Genomic DNA, 27,623 nt, shown 5'->3' with positions numbered 1-27,623 from the left:
AGTAGTCATTCCTTAGGTAGAATTGGGCAAAAACAGGGCGTTTGCGCTGTTGTGGGGTGGACTGTCGGCCAATTGTAGCGTCATCTCAATTGCATTAAAATGAGGACGATCAAAGCGCACACAGGGCTCGACATTGCTCAAGCAGAAATAATTTCCTTTTAAATCACAAGAACTTGTCATTTTAGGGCTGTGTAGATTTTTTTTATATCCGCAGACACCCTTTAGCGGCTGAACCCTTAAGTGAAACCTCATCATTGTGACATTACGACTTTTCCCGCTAAGGTTTGGTCAGCACAAAGTCATTGTGCTGTTGTGAAAACAATTGGCAAACACGTTGTTCCTCTGTGAATGGAAAGAATTGTTTTCTCCATCTTGCTCCCGTTTCCATTCACTTCTCACACCCTGCACTACAATTACACTTGTCCGCAAAAATAACTCGCGCCTTCTCAGCATCTGTTATTCATAGCGAGTGCACAGCGTCGGGCCTCTTATCACGTCAATAAAAAGCACAATCTGAAGCTTTATGTTCTTTGCACGAGAGCGATGTGAAGGAGAAGGAGGGAGGGACACATGGAGTCAGGGAGGAGATATATGGAGAAGGAGGGATTGAAGTGAGGACATTTTTTTTTTTGTAGACTCACTCCTTCACTCAAGACATCCACGACTGCACACACTTTGCTGCTTGTCAGGTCAGTGAACCTTGCCTTTTTCTTTATACTTAATATTTCACATTTAGCCTATTGTTTTGTCTTATTTGTATTTACATGTATTATTAGTTGTTTTGGAAGATTTAAAAAAAAAAAAAAAAACACTCTTGAAAGTATTAGTGCTGTGATTTTACTTTTGGAGTCCGGAACTACATTGTGCTTGTTCACCTCCAATTAAAACCTTTCTTGACGCTTTATTGAATTTTCATGCAGCTTGAAATACAAACAGGTTCTGAATGTATTTCCTTTGAGTGACCGGCGTGAAATTACAATTGAATACATTGAACTAAAATAAATTTTCATCATTTTTAATTCACATTTAAAGTAGTAATAAGGCGGTTTTGTTCTGCAACCGAGCAGGCACTCAACTGGATTGTCCAGAAGATGTCATTGTTGCTCTTTTAAAAATTAGGCCTCTTCTCACCTCCAATCATTCAGTATTCATCTTCACATAAATAAGTCAAGCATTCAACCAATTCTGAATTTAAATCACCCATCTTTTTTGACAAAATTATGACTTTATTTTTTGTGTGTAAAAAAAAGAAGAAGAATTAAAGCTCTGTAGTGCATCGAGAAGTAGGCAGTGAGGCTGAGTCGACTTGATGCGTCATGACATCTTTAACTGTCATGCAAAGGTAAAAAGAAGTCAACCGCTGCTTAATTATATGCAGTGATATTTAACGGGGTGGGGGCATGGTGAACTAGCGGTTTCTATGTCTGACTCACAGTTCTCAGGTTTGGGGTTCGACTCTCTGTAGTGGTTTTTATGTGTGGGGTTTGGATGGTTCACTCCAATGCTTGTGTGGGTTTTTTACAAGCAGGCTAGCTTCCTCTAGCCAAACGGGCATCTTGGGTACAAGTTGTTAACAGATGTGAAAAGTCATCTTTCTCCACTTTCAAAATGACTGGGACAATTTGACCAATTGTTTTTTGGGCCTTATTTATTCTGACTAAAATTTCTGGGTTGTTCATTTAAAGATCGGTCCTTTTTAATCCACCTGTTTAATAGTGTAATATGTTCTGCCACTACTAATCTTGCTGTAAGAAAATTCACAGTGAGTCACAAAATTCTTTAAGGCAGTCATTTGACCTTAAAATAACAGGCTCTAAGCCGGTGGTATTCAAAGTGCAAATCAAGGGCACGCTCCTAAAACTGCTGGGTTAAAAGCAAACCAATTTGGGTGAGGTGGCAAACCCAACACTGGGTCCACAAAGTACCAAGCACGTGCTGGGTCAGTTTTACTGAGCCTTTTGGGTTGAAGAGTGTAAAATATATTTTTATAGCTGAAAGTGACCAATAATTGTTTTATCTCCACAGATCCCTCCTATCACAATGTCCATCACAATGCCCCACGCTATCTGCTTCAGCTGCTTTCTCTTCCTCTTCCTCGTGTCGCTCTCCGCTGCTGAGCCGCGCCGCACCGCTTCCGGTCAGCGCAGGGCGGCCCGTGCACCTGCCGCCAAGGTGCGTCTGGCGGGAAATTCTGCGCGGGAGCCTTACGAGGGTCGTGTGGAAGTGCTGCACAACAACACGTGGGGCACCGTGTGCGACGACGAGGTGGACATCCACCTGGCCAACGTTGTGTGTCGAGAGCTTGGCTTCCAGGGCGGTGTCACGTGGGCACACAGCGCCAAGTATGGGGAAGGAGAGGGTAAGACTGACCATTTTCTTTGGCACATTTTGGGTAATCTCAGCACAGTAGCATCTACCTGAAGGTTCAGACTCAGTTTATCAATAGAGAGACTTTCAACTTGTGGTCAGGCCCCAATTTCAGTCTAAATTTGATGACCAACAACTTCAGGTTGAGAAGAACGTTCACCATTGAATGTCCATTAAAAATGCTGATTGGCGTATTACCTTTTCTCTGTGGCAATGGGAAGACCACGAATCACAAAGCATGTACTTATTCACATGGCTGATGCTCCTGGGAGCACTTTCCCACTGAGAACAAGATGAATGAAAGAACACTAAACATCACTTTGCCTAAAGAAAACGTGCCTTCAGTTGCATCACGCAAAAAACAAGAACACAACATGTTGGAAGGCATCCATCATTGTCTTGACTGTCATGTTTCTTCTCACTGTTAAGCTTGCTGCGGTGATGGAAAAGCAAACCAGATGGAACTGACAGGCTGCACTGTCTGGTGGAAATGTGGCTCAAGTGATCACTGTCATACAGCTCTTGACGTGCAAATGGCAAAAATCATTCATCTTTAACGTTTTATGTCGCTCCAAATGCCGCCCAATTATATCGGAACCGGTTGCTAAATACTTTAAAACATGCTTACCCTATGCCAACAGCAGTAATTAAGACACCCGAAATAACTGACATCATAAAGGAACAAAGATGACATCTCGTTAAGGTCGCCTGGCAGGCTAGAGGAACTCGTGCATAAAAAAAAAAAAACATTGGGGCATTTGTTTTAGAGTAATGACAGCATGGACTTTACCACAGTTTTGCAACACTTGCTGCGGTTTATGGACATTCTTTACTGCTGCTTTTAAATCCAAATTAAAGACAACGAGGAATGAATATGAGAGGCACGATCGTAAAACACTCAACTTCTGAACACACCGCAAAGGTGCAACCCCTAATCAGGCTGCCAGTTTAAGTCATATATATGAAGATCACTTTTCAGATCTTGTGTGGTCTGTTTCCAGAACAAGCAGGACTGGATAACATGCTTAATAACAAGCTTGCTTTCCTCCATCAAGGTCCTATATGGATGGACAACGTTCGATGTAATGGTTCCGAGAAGTCCATAAAGGACTGCAAGCACAACGGCTGGGGGGTAAACGACTGCAAGCATGCTGAAGACATGGGGGTGGTGTGCACCACGGAGCGCAGGCGGGAGCAGACGACCGGCACCGGAGACCACAGCAATACCATCAGCTCCAATGGGATTCCCTCGCCCCAGTGGCAAGGCCTCGTGGCTACCCGCAGGCACTCTGGATATGGCTATAATGGGAACGGACATCCATACGAGGTTCCCAGAATCCACAGGCAGCAACTTCACCAGGTATGGTCACCACGGCGCCCGTCAACGCCTCACAGCTGTTGAAGTTCATAACACGACAACTTCCTTCCATCAGGGTCGCAGCAAGGTCCGAATCGAGGAGGTCCGCCTGAGGCCCATCCTCATGTCGACTAAGAAGAAGACCTTGGTGACTGAAGGTGTGGTGCAAGTGAAGCACGCGGGAAGATGGAGGCAGGTGTGTGACATGGGCTGGAGTCTGAACAGCAGCAGAGTGGTGTGCGGGATGCTCGGCTTTCCCGACGCCGCTCAGCCCAACCTCAAAATGTACAAGTGAGTACGCATCCTTTCCTGCAAAGGTGCTTAGTAGGACACATGCCAGTCATTGACAGTCAGTATTGGGTGAGTTGGAGAATAACACACAATATTTGTAAAAACAACAGATACACAAAGAGAACATAATAGGCCCCTAAAACTAACCAACTCAATCATATTGGCTAAAATCACACAGTGTAATGTTATAATGGTTACCATCTAGGTCAGGGGTGTCAAACTAATTTTTTTCACGGGCCGCATTGTAGTCATAGCTTCTTTCGGAGGGCCATTATGACTGTCAACCCAAATAAATTATGAGCACCTCATATTATATAAAGTGAAAGCTACAAAACAAACTGACAAATAACTCGTTTTCAAATCAGATGAGTAAAAACTGGTCAAATATTTAAAAAAAAAAATTATTAAAAGTGAAGACAATTTGCAATTCTAGTAATGACACACAAATCTGATGCACAAGTTGTCTTTGCGAGCCATATAAAATGACGTGGCGGGCCGTATCTGGCCCCCGGGCCTTGAGTTTGACACCTGTAATCTGGGTTGTGCAATGACACATCAACAGGGACGTTAAAGCCAACCAATCAAAAGCAAGAAGTTGGAAAGCTTACACAAAACCCTGAGTCAATAGAATGAGGAGTAATGTGTTTACTGACTGACTTAATGGAATTTTGTGTGATTTTAAAAGCCAACTTTTTTAAGAGGTCATAAAAGGTGTCATGAGAAAACATTACGTAAGCTCATCACAGGGTTAAAATGCCTGAAATTTGTGATGTCACTAAAATATTACTAGTATGTGCTGAATTACAGCAAAAGGCCTTGTGTTGCTCCCTTTGTCAACAATATCTACAGGTATCTGCATCGCTGTTAAATGATTAAAAAGTCAGCAAAGAATAAAAAGCAAAGAGCGTCCAGTTAAGCGGCAGAATAAGTAAAACCTTCTGTCACGCTTATCTTCCCCCCCTCAGCCACACCATCGCGAAAGGTCCCCTCCTCTCCTCCTCAGCCGCGGGGTAATGATAAGGGGCATCTCCATCCCTAGCTAGAAGCTTTTCTTCACACCTCTTTCCAGGCAAATCACCCCCCGGTGCACCTCATTGCCTCTCTTTGATGCTATCTTCGCTCTCGAAACAAACAACAATGCTTTTAATTTTGGATTCCTGTCCCCGAGGTGTAATATCACCTCGTGATTGTGCTTTAACTGTTCCGTCGATACGGTGGTGTGAGGCCAGATGAACATTTTTTTTGTGTGAAGTAGCCCGTTTTATTGGCGGTAGAGCATCTGGAGGCTGGAGTCAGCGATCGTCTTCCGACAGTGGTTACCATTACGGCTGTGCCAGGGCTTATTATTTTTTGATAGATCATCGCATGCGCTTCCATTGTCTACATTATCTGCATCTGCACAGACTAATGGAGAACTGGAGAGATTTCCAGGCAACTGTATAGGGAACAGTCGCAAATCCAAACATAGCAACAAACGTATCGTGGATTTAGCGATTTAGTAACTGGCAAGTCATGTGACTTGCATCTCCCATCTCTGGTGTTTATGGCAGGAACAGTTTGGGAAATCTGTTTGAATCGAATTGTATCAGTCAGATTCTGCCTTAACAGTCTCCTTTAAATAGTTTGTCCTAAGGTGTCCTAAAACACTTTGGAATTTGGTGTCATAATAGCTTTCAAACCATAATGATGTGTCTAAAAGTGCTTTATTTTCTTTCTGTCTCCACAAAGGATTGGAGTGTTTACTCTGTCACAAAGTGTTTTTGACTCCAGCATGCATCAGCATTTCAAATGCTCAGCAACTACTCTAGGTATTGGGCAACGGTTAGTTTCCATAATAGCATTGCGGCAGTGGTTAAATACTGTCAACTCAATAACAGGACTCACCATGTCACAAAATTTCCTTCCTTACTGTTACTCATCAGTAAATGCATATCTCAGTCAATCTCCAGTCGAGTTGCCTGAATAGGCGACTTTAGCTATTCTTCCTTGGTCCACAGACAAGTCAAACTTACTCAACAGGTTTTTAGGTGCGCCTTATAGTGCGGAAAATACGGTACTTCAAAACGTGATTGATAAAATTTGTAAGAATCAGTCGAACAAAGCTCCAATCACCTTTGCCTGTCCTTGAGCCTTTTGCCATTGACCGAAAACATGCAAGTTAGATTCTCTAAAGACAGAATTGTATGGGAGTGCAGTAAGTCCCACACTACAATCCATCGGCCTGCTTGCATTACTCCAAGTCGTAACTTCTATGTGTGTTGGTACAGCAATGTTTATCTCCAAGAGCATGACGACCGTGCTCTCTCTGTGCATGATTTGTTTTGCTCACAAATTGAAATAGATACTATAATTACTCCATGCGAGCAACCAAAACAATTCCCTTTCAGACAATATGACGTTGACATTCTTCGTAACATCTGCACCCTAGATGGAAAGCCAAGAAACACTTATGGGATCGTGTTGCATGCTTGCATGACTGTCAGGGATACTCCTCCATGTTCCTCCACCTTGCGAAAGCCATTCTTAGAAATCCTTCACCAGGCCGCGTCTCTGGGGCCGCCTGTGTGTCTTGGATATGATTCTTAAGATGCTGTAATTGCAGGTTGGTCAGACGCGAGGCTTGCTGGGGTTTGTGCAGCGAGTGAAAAAAAAAAAACACCCTCCATTATAGTTGCGTGTGAGAGAGGAAGACCACCTCGCCAGAGATAGAGGGGAAAAAAAAAAACAAGCCGCACCAGTCGAATGTAATTTTCACTTGCTTGTGTGAAATATCTTTAATTATGGTTGCTGTGCCTGCCGTTGAATAAGCAGCTGACCGCCTTTTTTCATCTGGCTTTTGATTTAGGGACTTAAACCTGTCACAAGAACATTTAATGCCATACATTTTTCTTTTTTATTTTCAAATCATGTGGGCAGTAATGGATAAATGTCAAATTTCTTGACTCAACAAAACTAGGCTTCGAGTTAACAATCCAACAGCACCTTTAGTCTACAGAATTCCTAATGAACAATTCAAGTTATGGTGGCCATCCCAAATGCATTTCTAGCGGTTTTTATTTAATTCAGTAAAAGAAATGGAAGACATAAAGAAGTGTGATGAACTTTACACAATGATGTAATTATAGTCTCTATTAAGGCAGATGAGGCTCCCATTATTAGCGTCATTAGCTTTGTTAGCTCAACAATCACCCTTGCCCAAAGACCTTTTGATTGATGCTGTAGTGGGAATTAATAACGCAGGTGTTGGAGCCCGTACACACAGGATCAATGCTCATGTAATATTTATATCAAAAGAAACAAGCAATATTTTTTGGATCTGCATGTCTTTTGTTGTTGTCTGAAGTTAGATTATGTGGCGTGTGGTGAGGTCATACAATTGTTTCTGTGGGTTTATGGGAGCTGTTGGCATGCTGAGCCACATAATAGACACTAAACACATTTTACAAGAGCAACTGAGGACATGCTGTGTCAAATAACATGTCTGGGGCCGCTGTGACGTTTATCTGATTGTTCTGCACCTGACGAATAGCATCGTTTCACTTGTGCATTTCATATGACGTCAACTGTTTGGGCATTTGGCATCACATCTTGCACACACGTTTGTTTCGTGTTTTGATTTAGAAGTAGCAAATTGCAAAAGGCCTCTCGCTACGAACTAATTAACAGTGATGAATGTAATGAGTATTTTCTCTCCCCAAAACAAGTTTTATTCTTGAAAAACATATTTGTGCAAAGTACAGCACGACGAGTGATTGAGGAAAGAGTCAGCTGCCAGCGACACTAACGTCATTGCTGTAACAATGCCGCTCTTGATTTTAGCACACCGACTTAATGAAGTTGGGAGGCTTGCATTCTCACTAAAACGTCCAATGTATAAATTATTCATGCCCAAAATATGCATGTGAAAATATTTACCTGTTTCTGTCAACAAGCAAAAGTGCATCAGCTGGGCTCATTTTGTTTGGCTTATTTATGAGGGGGCAAATTACAGTACAGTTTTGTTAGGGCCAAATTTGATTTTGGAAATGGACGGATGGGCGTTCATGCATGAGGTAAAGAAAGTTTAAATGTGTATGTAAGACCTCAGATATCTCCAAATTTGATTGATTTTTTTTTACCACGTTGACTACATAGCATAATCAATGTGAACATCCGTAATAGTATTTGCACAGCACAAGGTTTGGAAGCCTTCCCGGCACACTCCGTTTGTGGCATGTTGCTGTGCTAGTCTCGGGAAGGGAAGGCTTCCCTCAGCACCCACGATGTACTGAATAATTCTACAATTGGCAGAAAATGCCTTGGTTTTTCCCAGAAATTCTGCTCTTGAACAATTTTTGGCTGAATTTACATTGAGGGCTTACTGACTAAACTAGTGAAACACAGTTGAACAATTTTTTTTTTTTTTTTTTTATTCTTGAGACAGCTATAATTATTTTTAATGTCATCTGGCGGTATTTCAGATAGTGCTGTTACTTAACATCCTAGAAATGTCTAATTCATTGCTATCACTCTCTCGTTAAACATAAAAAATAGTCAGCTCACATTCTGAAGGGACTACAATAAAATCAATACAGAAAAGATATCCGGAGGAATAGTGAACTTATCCCAGCCTGCACCATTTTGTATCCCAAATCTTGCTTGAAAACCAGTGTTTTATATACAAAAGTTATATTTGGAGCTGTAGAAAGTCACTGCCAGAGTGGTGAATATTTTTGGTCACTGAGGAAGAACATGCAATGTGCATGTGTATGTGTCTTGTGTGGCCAGGTTACATAGAAAACAAACAACAGAGACCAGAGTATATCTTAAAGTCACTGTTACGTCGAACCAGCGTGAGGTCACCGAGATCACCTCACAGGATGATGTGTGTGCGTAACCACGGTTGATACACACACCTGATAGGACCATTTCCTCTTTGTTTATTTACAGGAAAATATGGGACACCAAGGTGGCAGATCCTTCAACAAGGTCAGTGATACTTACTTGGCTTACTTCACCGAGAAAGCTGTCTGTTATGCCTCACATACTTCCGTTCAAGTTGGGAAATTTATGGGTAGACTCGGAAACGGATTTCAGTTTCAGTGCCGGTTGGACATGACAGTGAGCTGGGATAAATGTGGAAGACAAAGCAAAATAAATGCCAATGTGAAAGGGGCATCACGATACTGCCTCTGTTAGAATCAGGAAATCCAAGGGTCAAAACACGTCTGCTGTTTACACAAAAAATAGACAGTGTGAAATGGGGCGTCAATTTCAATGGACTTAACCCAGCGGTCTGCCTCTGACACGACATCTTAAGTCAGGAAACTTCAATTTGTCGCAACTACAACAAGCTGCATGCAATTGAAGTTTGGAACCTCACTTTCATGTCTTTTTAGGTTGAGCCTCATATCCAAGAAGAAGGGCTTCTGGGTAGAGAAGGTCAACTGCCTGGGCACTGAGAACACCTTGTCCGAGTGCCTTGGTCAGCTCTCAATCCCTCGTAGCCCTACCCCCTGTAAGAACGGACGGCACGCTGTGGTCAAATGTGTTCCGGGCCCTCAGTTTTCCAGGATTTCCTCAGGGAGACCTCAAGCCCCGTACCCAGTTGTGGTAAGACTGCTCTATGAATCCAAAACCACGAGTGAATTCATGTGGTGTCGACTTTGACGTCTCTTCCTGTTGCTCGGCACAGCCTGTGCGTCTGAAGGCCGGGCCCAGGCTCGGCGAGGGTCGTGTGGAGGTGCTCCGAGACGGAAAATGGGGCACCATTGTGGACCACTTGTGGGAGCGGACGGCGGCTAGTGTGGTGTGCAGAGAGCTGGGCTTCGGTTCCGCCCAGGATGCACTGCAAGGCGCCTATATGGGTCAAGGTGAGAAGGAACAATGTGGTTGTTTTGACTGGGCGGTTTTTAAAGTGTTTATCAAGCGTGATGGGATTCCAGACTAGATACGGCAACCTTTGCAGAATGTGTTTTATCTCAAGTCTGCCTTGACTGATCAGATAAGATCACGTCTGGCTGTAACACTGAAGCCGTCCTGCCAGGACGGTCAGGTGCTCACATCTGCACAACTTTCACATGATGTCTAATACTATGAGCCACAGTGGTTTGTTTAAACTTTGGGTGCTCAAATAGCAAAATATGTGCCCATCAAAGACTCTGACTCACATGTAGTGAAGCCTCTCAGTTTGAAATTTGTGCCAGGGAATTGAGTCAGCTGAGATTTACTCAGATTTAAGATTTTCTATAATAACGATCATTTTAAAGTTTGCGTGAGATATATTTGTGAATATTCATGATAGCTGGCCTTTTTTTGCAGAGATATAAGCTAAAGTGCAACATTTTTTTTATTAATCTCTTTGCTCACTTTTATGTGTTAATTACTTGGTGAAAGATTTCAAGATGTCCAAGATATGACTAAAATAATTTTTAGGCAAAATTGTTACTCATTTAACCATGGTTAACTTGGAACCTGAATAAATAAACAGGACCTTCAAGTAGTGATGCAGAGTTTCTCTGTCTGCGTCGTCCTCAGTGGACTTTTTCTATGAATTTTTGTTCTAGTTCCGAACCGTACGTGCTCTTTTGAGAGGTCCCACAATGTTCAAGCAACCCAGCTGTGTGCTTGGCATCCCCGCCCAAAGTAGACGTGGGAACGGCCACCCAAAAGCCTTAAAGCCAGGGTGTGCTCTCCCCTCCCGTTGATCAAGGCGAAACGCGGCATGACCGTTTGCTTGTATGGCTTAAACGAAGTCCGTTACATCAGCCCTCCTTGTTACCTTTTAACCCCTGCTGGTGATGATGTCATTTTGATCATCTGCTTCAGTTAGCACATCCATTCACGGAGGTGGTTAACACGCTTTTTTTAAAATGAGACGTGAATCTGCGGTCGTAGTTTCAAGCCTGACAAATGCCACGTTTGACCCTTTACATAACACCTTCACACGCAAAAACGCTTCCTGCGCACACACACCGTCTCCCTCTCAGGTCTTAGTGTACCGTGGAACTTCATTCAGGTTGAGGGCACTTCAAAGTGCGCAGCATGACTCCCTCCTCTATAACGTTCACTATATGACGTTTGGCTGCAAGCTGTAATTTCACATGTGCCGTGAAGGCCACATAACCATAGGCCTTTACATTGCTCGAACTGCCCTAAATTAGACTCTTTAGAGAGAACAAACTCCCACTTTGTACAGAGAGAAGGATTTTCGGGTAAAGTTATATAAAGATTTAATTAGTAGATGTTTAATTTCTGCGTGAAATAATACACAGTGGGACGGACCTCTGACGTCCGTGACGTGGTACAATTCGGAATTTGACCAAAAATACACCTCCAATGTCGTACACGGTTTTTGTGGTAAAGAGGAGACATACGTATGATGATAACCCTAGAACTGGAAATGTAACATCAAGATGTCTGGCCTGGCTAGTCAAAAAAAAAAAAAAGTGGAATAATGCCTATTTAGACATCACATGAGTTTGAATATCATGTGGAGACTTCAGTTCAACGTCTTTTGCTTTTTTTCAGTTCAGGTAGCATGCCTTTTTTTTTTTTTATTGCTGGTAACTTCTTTTCACGCAATCGAGAGTCTCGCAGCTACCAGACCGCTTGGGCTGATTTATTTATGATGAGCATATATAAGAATGTGCTGACAGATTGTATTGTGTTCAGTCTGTCTCAATCCGACATTCCCTGCCTGTGTGGTGTACACACACACACACACACAGACAGACAAAGTTGCGTATAAAGTGGCGTATCGGCTTAAGACTTCTAAATTATGTTTGGAATCCCGCTAGTGGAGCAACATGATTCTGGCATGTTTCGTAGGATCTAACCAGCCGCAGACAGCGCAGATTACTACCCAACTAACACAATCTTGGCTAAGAAAAATGGACTCAGACATGTTTCGTGGAAAGACGAAAACTAGGACAGGATGTTTATTTCAGTGCCTGAAATGGAGTTTAATTTCTAATAAAATAAACCTGTGATGGCATCTGCCACTTCTAATCACTCTGTAAGAAAACTTAGCAAGTAAATTGACCTAAAAATAGGATGCTGTAAACGAGCGTAATCTAAAATAACGTGAAAAACATTAGACTGGAAAAATAAGAAAAAATATTACAAAAAGTGGAACTTTTTAATGCTATGCCAGCATGTAGTAGTAGTTATTGCTAAAAAAAAATGCTGACAATGACCAACATTACACAACTGTAGAATTTCCTTTTCTCAATGCTAATTCAATTCATTTTCTATAGTTTGTCCTCTCTCGCGTCATGGAGACATTCCCTGGAATTATTGCCAGCCAATCACCAAGTTTAATTTCAAAGCACGATGTGGAAATTTGTCTTGACAGTGAATGTGATCCAACCCACCTCAAAATTACAGAGCTAAATTATAGGATATTTCTGTTTCTCCACCAACAGTTTTATTTTATTGTATTTATCTAACAATTTCCCTGCACCGTGTGTGTTTGTATTGAGTTTACTCCACAAACACGAGGGAGCAAAACATCATAAATGTTCATCAGAAGTGTGCCGCCGCTCCTGTGAGAATTCATGTGACAGTTTTTCCAAAATAATTTTTAAGTACAGCTTTTGACTGCTGTGTTGTTGTTTTTTCCCCTCATGTGGGCCCTTGTCACACCCTTGTCGCGATAAATTCAGCTTTTGGTAGTCACCATTGCGATAGGAGCGGAAGTAAGCCAGATATGTGTTTTTCCGACATTTCTAGCCACATGCGTAACCGACGTGGAAGCAGGGCTGCAATCTTACAGCGACAGAGCCAGCCAGCCTGCATTCTCGGTCCCCGTCGCCTCTGATATTTTTCATTTCCTCTGTCTATCTGGCTTTTACTCTCCTTCCATTTGGTTTTTGCGGATATGGTGGCCCTGGCACTCGCTAAAATGCTTGCTGAGTTCCAGGTTTATAGTTTATGTCTTACGCATGAAGAAAACACTAAACCCGTATCTGGTTGGGCGGTTTCATAAAACGCCGTCATTATGGAACCGACTGTTTGCATTCATAAAACCTTGATTCATGTCGTTTTGGAGGTTCTGGTTTTCATTAAATACCAAATGAAGAAAGAACAAATCTTGACACACATTTGCCCTTGTCTGATGGATTTAGCATATGCTTTGTGGCTGTAAAGCACCAGAGGGTAACTTGGAAATGAGGTGTGTCAGATCCCCAAAGTCGATGCCGCAGATTCTGCTGCTTGCCTTGCAAGAGCATTTTATCTCCATGGATATGAACTTTTCAATGTTTCTGAAGTGGAGAAAGCATTCTGAAGAAAAAAAAAACAGATGTCAGCTGATAAGCGCATGACGTAAATAAATGTACACTGGGTGGCCTTGAAGGAATGAATGTCGTGAAATCTTCCATCTATGTCAAGGATGCTTTCATCCATTTTAATTTCACTGTTTCGTTTTGCTTCTTGGCACCATTCAATGTGGTTTGGCGTTTTTGTTTTTTTTTTTGTGCGGGGGGGCTTCATTTGTATGTATAACACTAAAACACATTCAGTGGCACCCAATGTTGTTGTCGTTGACCCGATTCAAATCTCTGACCTGTGCAGGTACCGGACCCATCCACATGAACAGCGTGCAATGCACGGGGACCGAGCGCTCCATCCTTGACTGCTTCTTCCAGGAGGTTCAACCGTGGACGTTCAAACACAGCCAGGATGCTTCAGTGCGCTGTAACGTTCCTAAAACTGGCACAGAGTACACGGTATGAACAATGCAAATTTTGTACACCACGTGTGTCACCATTCAAAGTGGAATAATCTTACACCTGTTTGCAGGTGCGTCTGGCTGGTGGCAGGGTTCCTTCAGAAGGCCGAGTGGAAGTGCTAATGGACGTGGGCGGCCGTAAGCGTTGGGGTTCAGTCTGCAGTGAGAACTGGGGCATAAATGAGGCAATGGTGGTGTGCAGACAACTTGGTTTTGGATTTGCTGCAAGTGCACATCAGGTAACCTCAACGTGACACCACATCAGTCTGTTTTTTTTTTTTTTTTTTTTCGAAATGAGACGGCATGCAGGTCCATCTCTTTGATGAATTGTAGCGCTTCTTCATTCTGTCGGAGGTGTTAATGAAAGACAACAAAACAAATGGAGAGCTGGAGGTCACTCTATAGCCACATCCTTTAATTCACTCTGATGGCTAATAAATTACAAGCAATCATTTGCCTCCGACAGGATACCTGGTACTGGTCCAGCGACCCAAATGCAGCCGAGCTGATCCTAAGCGGAACTCACTGCGTCGGCACAGAGTTCTCAGTTCAGCAGTGTCGCCGTAACGATCACATGCACTGTCCGCGAGGCGGTGGACCGAAGGCGGCTGGGGTCACCTGCTCAGAGAGTAAGATAAACTTTTTGCTTTGTCAACTTTAAATCGGTTCATGGGTGGGTTGTAGTCTCTTCATCTGGGGACTGCTCCTTCATCTGTAGGTGTTGCAAAAAAGCCAAAGAAAAAGCAACCCCCTTGTGGTGTTAATACCTAAAATGAGATCTTGAGTGACATCAAGCATGAAAAAAGAGAAAGAACTTTGTTTATTAATGTAATAATTACAAACTATTTTTACAAAAATAGTTTCTAAAATTTAAAATAATAAAGTACTTAAAATCATAAATGAAATGTAAATTATTAAATACAATTTAAATAATTTAAAGTAAATTTAAAAAAATAATAATATATAAACATTCCAATATAAAATGTAAACAGTCTAAATTTATTTAACCACAAAAAAAAACAAAAAACGTTAACAAAAAAAATAATTAAAATACTATTATTTGTCTCTCCTGTATCAGCGGCTCCTGACCTCGTTCTGGATGCCCAACTGGTCCAGGAGACGACCTACCTGGAAGACCGCCCGCTGCACCTGCTGACCTGCGCCAATGAGGAAAACTGTCTGTCCTCCTCGGCCGCCCGCATGAACTGGCCCTACGGCCACAGACGCCTGCTGCGCTTCTCTTCGCGCATCATGAACCTGGGACGCTCCGATTTCCGACCCAAAGCGACGAGGGAGAGCTGGACTTGGCACCAGTGTCACAGGTACCACATCTCAGCACTTGGTCATTTTCTACACGTGTCGCCAAGAGTTATTACAGTGGAAAGAAAGTTTTACTATAAGTGGGATGTTGTGGTTAAGCGTGCGGTCATTTATTTTAGAGGTTCCTGGACACAGATGAGTGTGCGGTTTTTGGATAACACGCTTTAATGGCCTCCGTATGGAATCATTTGGAGTTATATTTAATTTAATTACCAGTCGGAAAAAAAACATGTAGATTATGACGAGGAATCAGCTGATAGCATGCACGACCAATAGTCTAACACAAGAAGCTTATTCAGCAGCTGTGAATAGATGAAAAGTGGTGGACGTCATTCCACTTGAGCGATCGGCAAGTTCCGTTCCCTTCGAACCCTAATATCTCAAACATGAAGCCCCTGTCATGTAGAAGCACACGTGAAGCGATCCATTTAGTGAAGTCGCGAGTTGGTACAATGGACAGCGAAATCAGCCGCGGTTGTCTCAACAACATATTAGCACTACGGACTTGGCGTTCAAAGACCTCCATTCAGCGATCGCGAGTAAACAGGCTGCACGACACTGGTGCTAAAACAAGCTTCTGTGAGAGGTGTTATGGTGACACCCATGCTCGTGTTCAAGCGGTGAGGTCATGAGACTGCACGCCATAGGGGAGCAGTGTTCATTCAACGGCAATCGGCGCAAGCAAAAATCCATGCTCAGTCGTGGGATGTAATCAGGTATAAATATTTGGTCCATGCACTTATTCTAAGTAGATTTTTCAGGTTCCTGTAATTCAGCATTTATTTTTCTGGAGACCGAAACCTAACCCTAACCCCATTTATGCATGCTCTCTCTTACATTGATCTTTCTCTCTCATCTCAGGCACTACCACAGCATTGAGGTTTTCACGCATTATGACCTGCTGACTCTCAACGGCACCAGGGTTGCAGAAGGACATAAGGCCAGTTTCTGTCTGGAGGATACGTTTTGTCCGGACGGTAATGTTCGCCAGCATTCACCCCCCCTCCCAAATCTTCACTTTTCCATTAGTAGCAGGAAATTAATATCAATATTTTAGCTGCAGCAGTGTGTACTTTTATTCTGTGGTTAATGTATTAGATCGCCGCTGTGCTTGTTTGTTCACTCTCCATTTGCTTGTTACATCATGGATGAAATAGCTTGTGTGAAAAAACGGCATTCATGACAAAATGTTATTTCTAAAGTGACAGGCATTAAGTTAACTTTGATGATGAGGAGGATTTTAACTTTAATTTTTGTTCATGCTGTTTTAGGTGGCCAGAAACGCTTTTCCTGTTACAACATGGGCGACCAGGGTATCTCTGTAGGCTGCTGGGATACCTACCGCCATGATATTGACTGTCAGTGGATTGATGTGACGGATGTGCGGCCTGGAGATTACATCTTCCAGGTCAGTAGATGCTCTCTCAGCCCTGACCATATTCTAGGTTTGGCATGATTTATAAAGCAAGTTCAACCACTCTGCATTGAAGTCTGAAATTTGGGTTCTTTGACAAGGAAGAAATCCTTGAAGCAAAGTTGGGATGCACAGCAAAGTCACATGATTGTTATTTGGATACATCATAAAGTTATTCGCTGAGCTGTTTAACCCTCTTTTGTCTATTTATTTTGCAAGAACTTCATGATTTTTCCTGTTTCTGGGCCGTTAGCTCGAGATAACTTGCTAGCATTTGCTGACACCCTGAGTGACATCACTTTGCGGCATATTTCTGGCTCATTTTTCTTTTTCATTTGAGGGTATCAGTTTATTTTAAAACGTCAGTTGATCACAATCAAAGTGATAACTAGCTAACAATGGTCCTCAATCATGCTTTCTTGTGTTTGAAGTCAGACACTGTAAATTACAAGTAAAAAATTTCAGATTTTCCAGCAGTCTCCAAAGCAGCATAAGAGCTCAGAAACCTACATTTTACATAATAATTTCTGGCTGATGATATTTTCTTAGACTCCATTCTGTATTCTTCTTATTTGGCAGCAAAGACAACCAATGGTCAAATGAATGTAATTCATTTGTCTTTTCAGATTACAAAATGTCATTTTACGGCCAATGATTCATTCACACAGCCTTGCAACATTCTCTTGGTCGGTTACGGGTTGTATACCGTACGTCTATTTTCGTTGTTAACATCCCAACCTCCCAATCGAGCTCAACCATCCTCTCTCTCTCGCTCTGTCATTACTTGAACCTCAGCCAGTCCATCAGGTCTGCGGTCCGCAGAGTCAAACACATCAAGGACTGTAGCTCGTCATTATCCTCCATTTCACTCTCGCAGACTTACCCATCCCGCACGTTTTTACTTCTCCGTCTGCATCTCGTCGATGGGCTCCCATGTGTGGGAGCTCTTGGCTGATAATTATAATTGGTGATGTTTGTCTGAGACACTCACTCATTGTAATTACACTTGTCGGTTGGAGCAACATTTACTTTATTTACGTTTAATCCGCAATTCTTGAGAAGTGGCTGAGTGTCTTTGGAGCATGCTGGTTACAATTATATAGTTGCATATAGAGGATAGGAATTAAAAGTAAGAAATAATTCAGTGCAAAGGAGGATTCATAACGTGACTAAGCAAATTAGGCTGAAGTGCCAAAGCGTTTTTTTATTTAACGTTCCCAAGTTAACATTTCTGACTTTTGAGTACAGCTTCAGCAGAGTCACCCTGTGCCAATGAAACACACCAATTATCCAAGTTAACGATTACCTCACTTGTCGTTGAAGCTCCCCCTGTGCCTCCCCTCCCATTCGACAAGGCTAATTTGCCACCAAGGAATTCCTCCTGCCCTATTTTTTCCACTTTTATAGCCACTTTCTAACCAAGCAACACACTCTTTTCAGTGAACCAACACAACACCAAACTAAATCCTCTCACGCAAAGATTCAATCGCTAATTTACAAGGAAAGTTAAGAGGCAGTTGCTGAGTAAGGCGTCATTTTAAAACATGCATCATTTGCTGTCAAAAGGTTCATAGTGAAGTCATCTCTAAAGCGTTTGATGTCATGAATGACTTTTTCGGACTATAAAGTACAATTAAAATAATAACCCAGTGCACCCCATATATGGACATTTCCAAAAATAGAGACTGCACCTTATAATCTGGTGCGCCCCATAGTCTAAAAAATATGGTCAAATAATATTATACAGGAATGTTAAGTGCTGGCAAGAGCCTTACAATCAAAAACAACGATGGCAAACCACCGTAACGTTCCTCCAGTAAAATATCAATTTAAATCTAAATGTGGCACATTACTCACATACTGTACGTGTTTCGTTGCAAAACTATTTGCATGGCATGCGCATTCCAAATTTGGTGAAGTCAAAGTGAACTGGTCTCAATGCTGTCAACTGTATGAGAATTGAAAACCAAAATGAAATTCTTTCCAGTTTTATTACCAGGTCTCGGTTTCCTTCTTGTCGTTTTCCGCCTTTGTGCTTGTAACTGCGTGTTTTAAGTGGTTTGAGCAATTTTACAGAACAGCGATTACAGCGCTACAAATAACGGAGGGTTTACTATCGCAATAAGATGCAAAAAGAAGTTGTAGTTGGAATAACTTGCAGAGTTTTGACTTCAAATTATTTTTTACAGCATACATAAGGGGTAAGATACAGAATATGCTTCATCAGCAAATGGCATGCTGTGAAAAGTTGCTGTCCTCAGGCAGTCGGTCGGTCGATCTTTGTCTGTACCTGATAATGACCGCCTTTGTCCAACAGGTGGAAATCAACCCCTCTATGGACATGGCCGAGTCGGACTTCATGAACAACGTCATGCGCTGTCGCTGCAAGTACGACGGCCACAGAGCTTTTATGTACGGCTGTCACGCAGGTAAGCACCAAAGTTCCTCCACTTTTCGACTTCACAGAAGGTCGCCATGCCACTTTCTGACCGGTTTTATCCTCCTTCAAGGGGACGCATACAGCGCAGAGATTGAAGACCTGTTTGAGCACCAAAGGGAAATAACCAACAACTTTGTGTAAAGATTTAAAAGTCTTGCTGACGCTGCTCTCGGGCGGGCATAGGTTGATGACCTCGTGGCCTCTGGGAAGTTTACAGTCGCAGCCACATTAACAAAGAACACGGAAAAAACAGATCAAACGTCACATCAATGAGACTCAAGTAGACGGGCCAAACAAAAGAGCGACTCATGCAGCTTTTTGCTGTTATTATTTTAATAAGGTATGTTAATATCACTTTTTTTTTTTTTGGAATACTGAATGTGGACTACTTTGATTTTCCAAACATTACACATATGGAATACTATTGAATATGTCGCGGGGGAGTACTTGGCAAAGCTTATAACCAATATGAGATATATAGATCATATATAGTTTTTTTTCTGCTGCAAATTGATCTTGGAGGCATTTTAGAAATACTTATTGGATCAGCTATGGACATGAAACCGTGCTTTGGAATTTTACATCATTACATCAGACAATGCAGGACAGTTAGTTTTTTTTTTTTTTTTTCAAAGTCAGTCATTTCTAATTTATAACAAAAACAATTGTTATCATCTCAACAAGCTTACAACATTTAGTAATAATTTTATGTAACAAAGCACTTTATCTTTTTTTACATCAATATTCTTGCAATCTCTTCAATTAGCTACCATATTGACCTTTACCAGAATGCTTAATATATTTTTTTTAGTACAGTGAAATATAAAGTTGGTGTTTTCATATTCACATGTAGTTTTTATACTGATATTTAATTTATTCATAGGGTTCACACAACATATTCAGAAAGAGTTTTTTTATTTTAATTTTTCCTTTCCATCATCCATAGCAATGGAACCTTTACAGTAAGATACAGATGAATTATTCTATTTTCAATGTGGTTATTAAAACGCAACTGTCGGTATTTTCTCTGCCAGCTTTTTGGATGGGAGGGAACAACAGTGTCACGCGACCACATGTTTGTGGCGGGCATGCCAACAGACTTTGAAAGCATAAATATATGTAGAAATTATATATAAAAAAGCCTTTTAATTATGTCTGTTTGGGTTAGTTTTAAGGTTAGGGTTAAGACTATAGCGGGTGCTTTTATGCACACTGGGGAAAATCTTTTTTCATAAAAGCGAGACAGAGGCTGACTGATATGATTTAGAGGTGGAAAAAGATTATTTAATTTTTTTCTTTTTTTTTTTACTACAAGAGATGATTTTTAAATGGATAATATTTGTTCCTTTCAGCATGGCCCTAACACTTGTTCTTACTTTGTCATTCAACTACATTTTGCAAAATCCCAATTACAATATTTGCTGTGCACGATTAACTGTGTAACTTGTAACATTCTCCCAACGTTTTCCATAGAAAATATATAAAGTATAAAACACATTTATCAAACGACTTACTTTTCTAAAAATGACCTTTGTATTTGCTAGCCTTTTAAAAATCAACAACATTCCAATTAGCATAAAAATGAGCTGTTTATTTGTGCGTATGTACAATTGCTGTTTATAGTCTATTGTTATTTAAAATTGTATGCAGTTGGCTTCATGTTCATCATATGTACTGCCGCAATAAGTGTAGCAACCCGATGGCCAGTGAGAGTGTGAGCCAAATGGTGCTTCTTTAAAATCTCCTTCATAGAAAGCTGAGCTCTCAGGGACTTAGACATCATTGAACACGTGTCCTGCATGTGATTGGTTGCTTTTTGCTGTGATGCACACATACACACAATTGTAATCATTTGTACCCCATCATTTTATTCTCTGGTGCAAATGTATGATTGTTGTATTTGTGCTGGAAGAAACAGGGGGGATAAGTGCGGATAAACACTGGCTGAGTCATTTCAAATCACCATCCATCCATCATGACTGTGAATTAATAAAACTTCATTGTCACACACTAAGTGGGCGTCTGCTTCCTGTTGATTCGTGCAGACTATTTGTCTGTTGAATTTTCTCCTCATTGAACGAGACAAACGATGCTGTGTTGGGTAACATTTGCATTCCACCTGCAGCCCACAAAAAGATGACTTGAACTAAGTTACAAGCACATAGCTAAAAAAGCCAAAGCCTTTCAAGCTGTTGGACTTGCTTTTGACTTCATCCTCTGCAAACAGCGCCTTCCCTTTCCCTTCCGAGACAAGCCAAACTATTTGAGTAAAACAAACACTCAGAGTGTCCTGGAAGTGATGACAAAATTGCAGCATATCAAACCAGGTCGAAAGTGTTCGTCTGGGAAGGAAATGTCATAACAAAATGTTTGATTTGCTCTCGGTTGACAAGTCCACCCAGAAATAAAACAGAACGTCTGTGAAGTGGTCCCTCACCAAACCGGGATGAAACAGCTGTTTGGTAAACAGGATGAAAGCGAAGCAGCTGCTTCGCTACATTTGCTCACCTTAGAACGAGCTAAACTTATCTCCAAACGCAACTGGAACTTGGCAATAAAGTTCTATAAGTCATGGACTTCAAACTCAAATGCACAGAGTGATCAACTAAACAATGTAATTTTTTTTAAGTAAAAAAAGCCTTACTATACCTGGTCATTTTTTTATTTTTTTTTACAAAAAAGCCTATAAATTGTATTTTTTTTAAACTAAAAAAGCCTTACTATAAATATAATTTAAATCTAAATCTAAATTAATAATACATATAAATTTAAATAATTTCATATCAAATAAATTATTTTAATGATTTATCCTGCATTCGTGATGTCGTAACGCCTTTGGTGACACAATGATAAATGCAGATGACGTGGATATGGGAGATGCTGGTTGGAATACATCCTAAACAGATTTTCAATCCCACTTATTTCTCATCTAATATAATTTATATTTAATAAACAATGTGTTCTAGTAAGTCGGTGATGGGGTACACTGGCCTGATTTATGTGCTGGCGTCGTGGGATTTATTGTGGTGGTGTGCTTGTGGGTGTTACTGGTTGTTTGTCTCAACGTAATTAGATGACATTATAATTACTAAATTGTAATATATCACACTAATTCTGAGTTACTACCACCGGCATCCCAAAACATTTCATTTCATTGTTCATTTAAGAGTCCATAAAAATTGTCTAGAAATTGGAAACCGGCACCCATAAACAGCTTCGATGAACCCTTTTAATCCCAGTTCCTGTTTGCAGCAAATGTTTTTATTCGGGAGGCCCTCTCGGCCAACCCCACCCCGACTTGCCCGTTGGGGACCACACTCAGCTTCACAATGGAGGGACTGTGTACACGTTGTGAATGACAGACCTGTCCATACAAGCTCCCAGGAACCCCCACCCTGTCATACAAACAACTGGGCTGCGTAGCACGTTTTTGCCATCATCTCTTTTGGAGGCAGTGTTCCATGCTTGGTACGCCACACAAGCATTTCGAGGTGGGGGGGCAGGGAGGCCTATGTTTGCGATTAAACAGATTGCTGTTTTCACTTGAAAGCCAACTGGCAACCATCATTTCAGCTGCTCACGTTCACTTCAATCTCGTTCAGGCTGATGAAGCGCTGATGGGAATGCGCGGCCCGTTCGCCTGTTTTTTTGCTTGTTTTCTATTTGCACGCTACGCGGGTCTGCTTCACGGATCAGAAGCCAGCCGGCTGAAGAGGAATGAGGCTCAATCCCCTCTCCAACCGTTAATATGTAGTGACTCGTGTATTTGCATAAAGCTCTTACCCCAAAACCTCATTAGGAGGCACATTTATTCTGCATGTCACATCACGCTGAGTGAAGAATACAAAGGGAGGCATGTTGTTAATTTACAGTCGTGAGCATTTTTCGGCTCTAAGAGAAAGTACCTTTGTGAGTGTGCCTGTGGTACCCCCAAATCCCATCAACAGGTTTTGCTACAAACAGCTTTGTGAGAGCATCCACATGCGCTGCCCAGTCTCCATAGTGCACCCCGACAATTACTGCTATATATACCGGGCTGAATGGGAGCCATGAACCGGCGTGATTACAGGGTGGAGCAGAAGCAAAGTGGTGGGGAAAGAGGGGGACAAAAAAAAAAGTGAGCAGAGAAGGAAATGGAACTAAGAAGTTGAATACTGAGAAGTGATGGACGATAAGGATGATGGGAGGATGTGAGACAAGTGTGCAGTAAATTGTATCATCTTTCATTCATCACAATGTGTTTGCAGGGTGTCATTTCAGCCCAAATAATTTTCTTTTTAGAAAAAGTGAAGAGGGGCATGATTCAATTAGAGAGCTGAGAGCATGCATGGGTGATTTTTTTGTTGTTGAGAAAATCTCCACGATAATGGCCTGTCTGCGATTTTCAAGAACTCAAGACAGGAGACTTTCAGATGACTGAAGACTTTGGGTTGCTTGCATTAAGACGTGCTGCCCTCTTCTGGACAAGAGGAGAACTAGATAAATGGGACAGCATTTATATGGCAGCATGTGGACATGCTCAGGGTGGAGCTGCATTAAGGTGTTGTCTTTAAATGGGGGTACATTGATTTAATTAATTGCATAGTCTGGCTCCACATTGGTGGTCAAAAATGGAATCACATCCACAGCTTCTTCAGTTCTTCTGCTTCTAAGTCAATCTTGACACTTCCCCCTTGCTGTCAGTCAGAGTCCTCTCGGAGTGCTCATCTCCCCAAGAAGAGACAGCACACATCTACGGAAGGATTTATAACACAGGAAGTCATGTCACGGCAGATTTCCCCTCATGTGATGTATTGAGGTGCTGGCTTTAATCGGCAGCAGAACTCAGGTCCCGGTGATGAGCCTTGTGCTAAATTGATCTGTCACGACACTGTGGGGAAAAGTGGGAAGTCCGCTCTGGATCTACCGGCCATTCCTCCTGAAGCGGGTAATAAAAAAAAAAGAGAGAGAGAGATCACATGAACCGATAGAGCATTCTCTATTGTACGGGAAAAAAAGCACGCTCCACCTCACTCCAGCAGTTCACATAATTGGAAGCATCTTGGCAAGAAGATAGCATATCAATGGGCTTGTACTCCAAGGACATGCAGATAAGCAGAGGCTGCTTGGCTCAACATGTCCACGAGAGGGTCACGAGCTTTCTGTAACGACGCAGCAGAATAGCTGTTGACCCGCATACAAATAACAGCCAACGTTGCTCCACCCGTTATCTTAATATGGTCAAGATGCAGTTTGAGAATCCTTTACTCCTCTCTAGTAGGCTACCACATTCCAAACAAGTTCTCGTGCTTTATGCACTAGTGCACCTCCTTTATTATTTAACACGCAGCAAAAAAGGTCACATGTTGCACTGCACTTTGTCACATCTACTTTGTAGTGATGTTCCAGTTCTTTGCTTGGTGTTGTTAAGCAAAGGACTTGAGATGAAACGAAGCTTGTGCTAATGTTTGGCCCATGCAAAAGGTGCTTGTGCTAACATGAGCGTGAGTAAACAGAAATTGAACTCTGCATTTAAGGCGTCGCAGTAAGCACATACCTTTAGTGATACAGAGAGTTGAATCTGGGTCACTATATTCAGTGGAGATTGTCTTTGCTAACGTCGCTCTCGTACACAAACACAAGCAAGTCACTTTATTTTCTCGCCATGACAGCACGTTTCTCCCGCGCTGAATTTAAAGGGAACAAGAGGAGCCGCTTCTATTAGTTGGGAAGCAAGTCATCTCTGTTCACGCCCACAACAGCGCAAGCGCCTGTTTGTAACTAAGTAAATAAACAAAAAACAAAAATGCCAACTGTGCGTTCAGGACAGTTGGTGACATTTGCTTTTCATTATCCATCCACTGTTGCCTTACAAGTACTTTTATAAGCAAAAGTTTAACTTCAAGCAGTGGCCCACTATGGCCTGTACTATAACTTAGCTCCACTCCACTAATCATCAACATTAGCGATATACACTAGCCTGGGTAATTAGTGTAGACACAATGAATGCTTTAATGGATGCTTAAACAAACAGATTTCAGATAAGTTTGAGAAGAAAAACTATCATACAGCCTCCAAGGGGAGGGGTTGGGAGTAATTAATATAGAATGCAGTAAGAGATGGAGCCGAGCTCTTCCTAACTCCCCCCCTCCCCCTCCCCTTTTTTTTTATTATTCTTACATCCTTCCACATTATTTATACGCGCTGTCACACCAATGTTGTGATTATGGATGTCATGCGCCCGTACAGCGCTTCTCGATCAATGGCCCTGAAATTAAAGCAAAAAATGAATTTCCGCAGTGTCGGCCACATGCGCGCCTGAGCAGAAATTACCTTGCTGGGGGAACGGCTGATTACCTGAGCAGAGAACAACAAGAATGCAACGAGGAAGGATGGAGGCTGCACTATTTAGGGGTTGACTAGCCGGCTGTGAGATGACATTTCAAACAAGCTGCGGTTCACTTTTAACTCGACAAAAGCCTTGTGGAGTTAATGGAGAAGATTTGGACCTATTATCTAACATATTGTGACTTCGCAGCAGAACCTAACACCCATCGACTCAGACCAATTTAGCAGATGATGAATTGCATTATAATAAAATGCTAATAAATTAGTTGCTTTATTTAGTTTCATGAGAGAATGTGGTTCCAGCATACAGGTTTCCCTAATAAAGTTTCTGGGGATTAAGTTAAGAATAAAAAAAAGGAAAAAAAAGAGGAGTGATGTCTTCAAATGTTGTTTTCCAAACAAGTCTGCCCTTTCAGTATCCTTTCACCGGAGATGGACAAACGCTTTATTTCCTGCCTTGCCTCCCCCGTCCCTCATTTTTGAATCGATTTTGCTATTAGAAGTGGAGAATCACAAAGGGAGGGTGACGGGCCTGAGGTGGCTTGACAGGCTTCTTCATCTCCCAAAAGTACAAGTTTGCTTTACATCAGCCGGGAGGCGGCGGCTGTCACTAAAAAGACCCGAGTTCTAATGCGCTGGATTGATACCCTACTCTCCTCCTCTAAGAGAGGACTCATAAAAAAATATTAAATAAAACAGGCTGACCTGATGTGAAGTTCTCAACTGCAAGTTAAGATAAACAATCGATAAATGTCTTTTTTCCACATACAAATAGAAATAATCTGTTCCACAGTCTACATGTTGCTAACAACTTTCATGAACTCAACAGACATTTTAAAGTAATGCTTAACATTTTTATCTAACTGAAATGTCTTTTGTGCCTGGGAAGTGTCTCTTATTATCAAGACTAAAGATTCAGGTTTATTGTTTTATTTTGATGAATTAGCCGTATTATAGCAGCGAGGACAGAAGTCAGAATGAATTAAGTTTTCTCTTCTATTGTTTTTCCACAACTTTGAGAACACATAACAAAATAAACACAAAGAAAATCACTGAACATTTAAGAAATGCAGTCCAGATTAAAAAATAAATAAAAATGGGTTCATTTGTTGAATTGCAAAGCACTGCACTTAAAGTGCTTCGTTTCCTCTAAGTTGACACATTTCATCCATCCAACCATTCTCCAAAGGTCATGTCATCAAATCCATTCGACAAATCCTCTGTGAATTATCAAAATAGTCTGAAAGCAAATGAAGGCCCGTCACTCAGCATTAGCTGACAAAACTTGGACGTGCACTTTCGCTTGTGGCAAGTAAAGATGTGCATTCCAGTTCTTTCAAGTGAACGGAATCTTTAGAATCAGTTCACGCAAAAGATTCGTTCAAACGAATCGTCCCCCCCCCACACACAGGTTTTTTTTTTTGTTATTTTTTTTAAACTTCAACACAAAACAATCAAGTGAACACGGTAATGTCGACAACGGCAACGCACACATTTTTCTCTACAAAATCTCATGGGAAAAACATACATCAAACAATACAAATACCGCCCAAAAAAAACCTTATATATGATAATAATTGGCTCGGGTGATTTCTTTCACCTGCACTAGTGTTGGCTCGTTAGTGAACGATGGGTTCAAATAAAAGAAACATTTCAGTGAACGAGAATGAACGAATCACTTCCTAAAGTGATTCGTTCTTTTTTCAGTTCATATGACTCCAACCAGTAGGTGTCGGTAATGCCCATTGAAGCTGGTGCCACCTCGCCGTAAAACGAAACGAAGAAGAAAATGACGTAACTTCCCGTTCACGAACGAGCCTTGAATTGCATTTACCGTTCCCCAACGAACGAATCTGTGAGTGAACGAGTATGTGAGTGAATGATTCGCATTTCCAGTTCATCGCGAAACGGATCAGTGAGGGAACCAATCCTGACTTTCCCGTTCGCGAACGAGTCAATGGGTCAACTGCCTTCCTTCCAGTGCATCAACGGATCAGTCAGTGAACGTGTTGCGACTCCCTCCTGGCGTCAACTATGTAAGCCAGAATGTCGATTTGCCAAGGAAAGAAAGAACCACTCACTGAAACACCACTTCTTTTATGCACGTTTTCTCCAAGCTAACAGCTAACTTTATTGCATGAAGGGATGCGCCGTTATGCAAAAACGGGGAGATTATGCTTCTCTTTGGCTAATCTTGATTTTATAACACTTCTAGTAGTTTTTAAATAACGTGTATGCATATATATACCTAAATATTGTTATCTACTGCAATTTCACATTAGATTGCTGGTTTGAAATGTACTTTTAATATTGTTATTTTTATTTCTAAATAAACATTTACGTTAAAACTTGTCTGGTGTTTTATTCCTTGTTTTTATTATATTCGCCAATTAAA

General features: G+C 41.5%; 1 protein-coding gene across 1 annotated transcript; it reads left to right on the top strand.

Moving 5' to 3' along the window:
- The first annotated feature begins 565 nt into the window (after window positions 1-565).
- loxl4 (lysyl oxidase-like 4) lies at window positions 566-20,915 on the top strand. Its single transcript, XM_049736180.2, has 15 exons — window positions 566-689; window positions 2,026-2,359; window positions 3,423-3,727; window positions 3,801-4,015; window positions 8,945-8,983; window positions 9,394-9,607; window positions 9,690-9,867; window positions 13,571-13,725; window positions 13,799-13,966; window positions 14,194-14,356; window positions 14,806-15,049; window positions 15,909-16,024; window positions 16,319-16,455; window positions 18,779-18,890; window positions 18,972-20,915. Exons 2-15 carry the CDS (start codon window positions 2,041-2,043, stop codon window positions 19,040-19,042), a joined length of 2,436 nt encoding a protein of 811 aa, XP_049592137.1. The 5' UTR covers window positions 566-689; window positions 2,026-2,040; the 3' UTR covers window positions 19,043-20,915.
- Window positions 20,916-27,623: the final 6,708 nt, after the last annotated feature.

This window comes from Syngnathus scovelli, chromosome 12 (genome assembly GCF_024217435.2).
Source record: "Syngnathus scovelli strain Florida chromosome 12, RoL_Ssco_1.2, whole genome shotgun sequence".
Classification (NCBI taxonomy): Eukaryota; Metazoa; Chordata; class Actinopteri; order Syngnathiformes; family Syngnathidae; genus Syngnathus; species Syngnathus scovelli.
The sequence above is the reverse complement of the archived record's forward strand: the minus strand, read 5'-3'. Positions and strand labels throughout refer to the sequence as shown.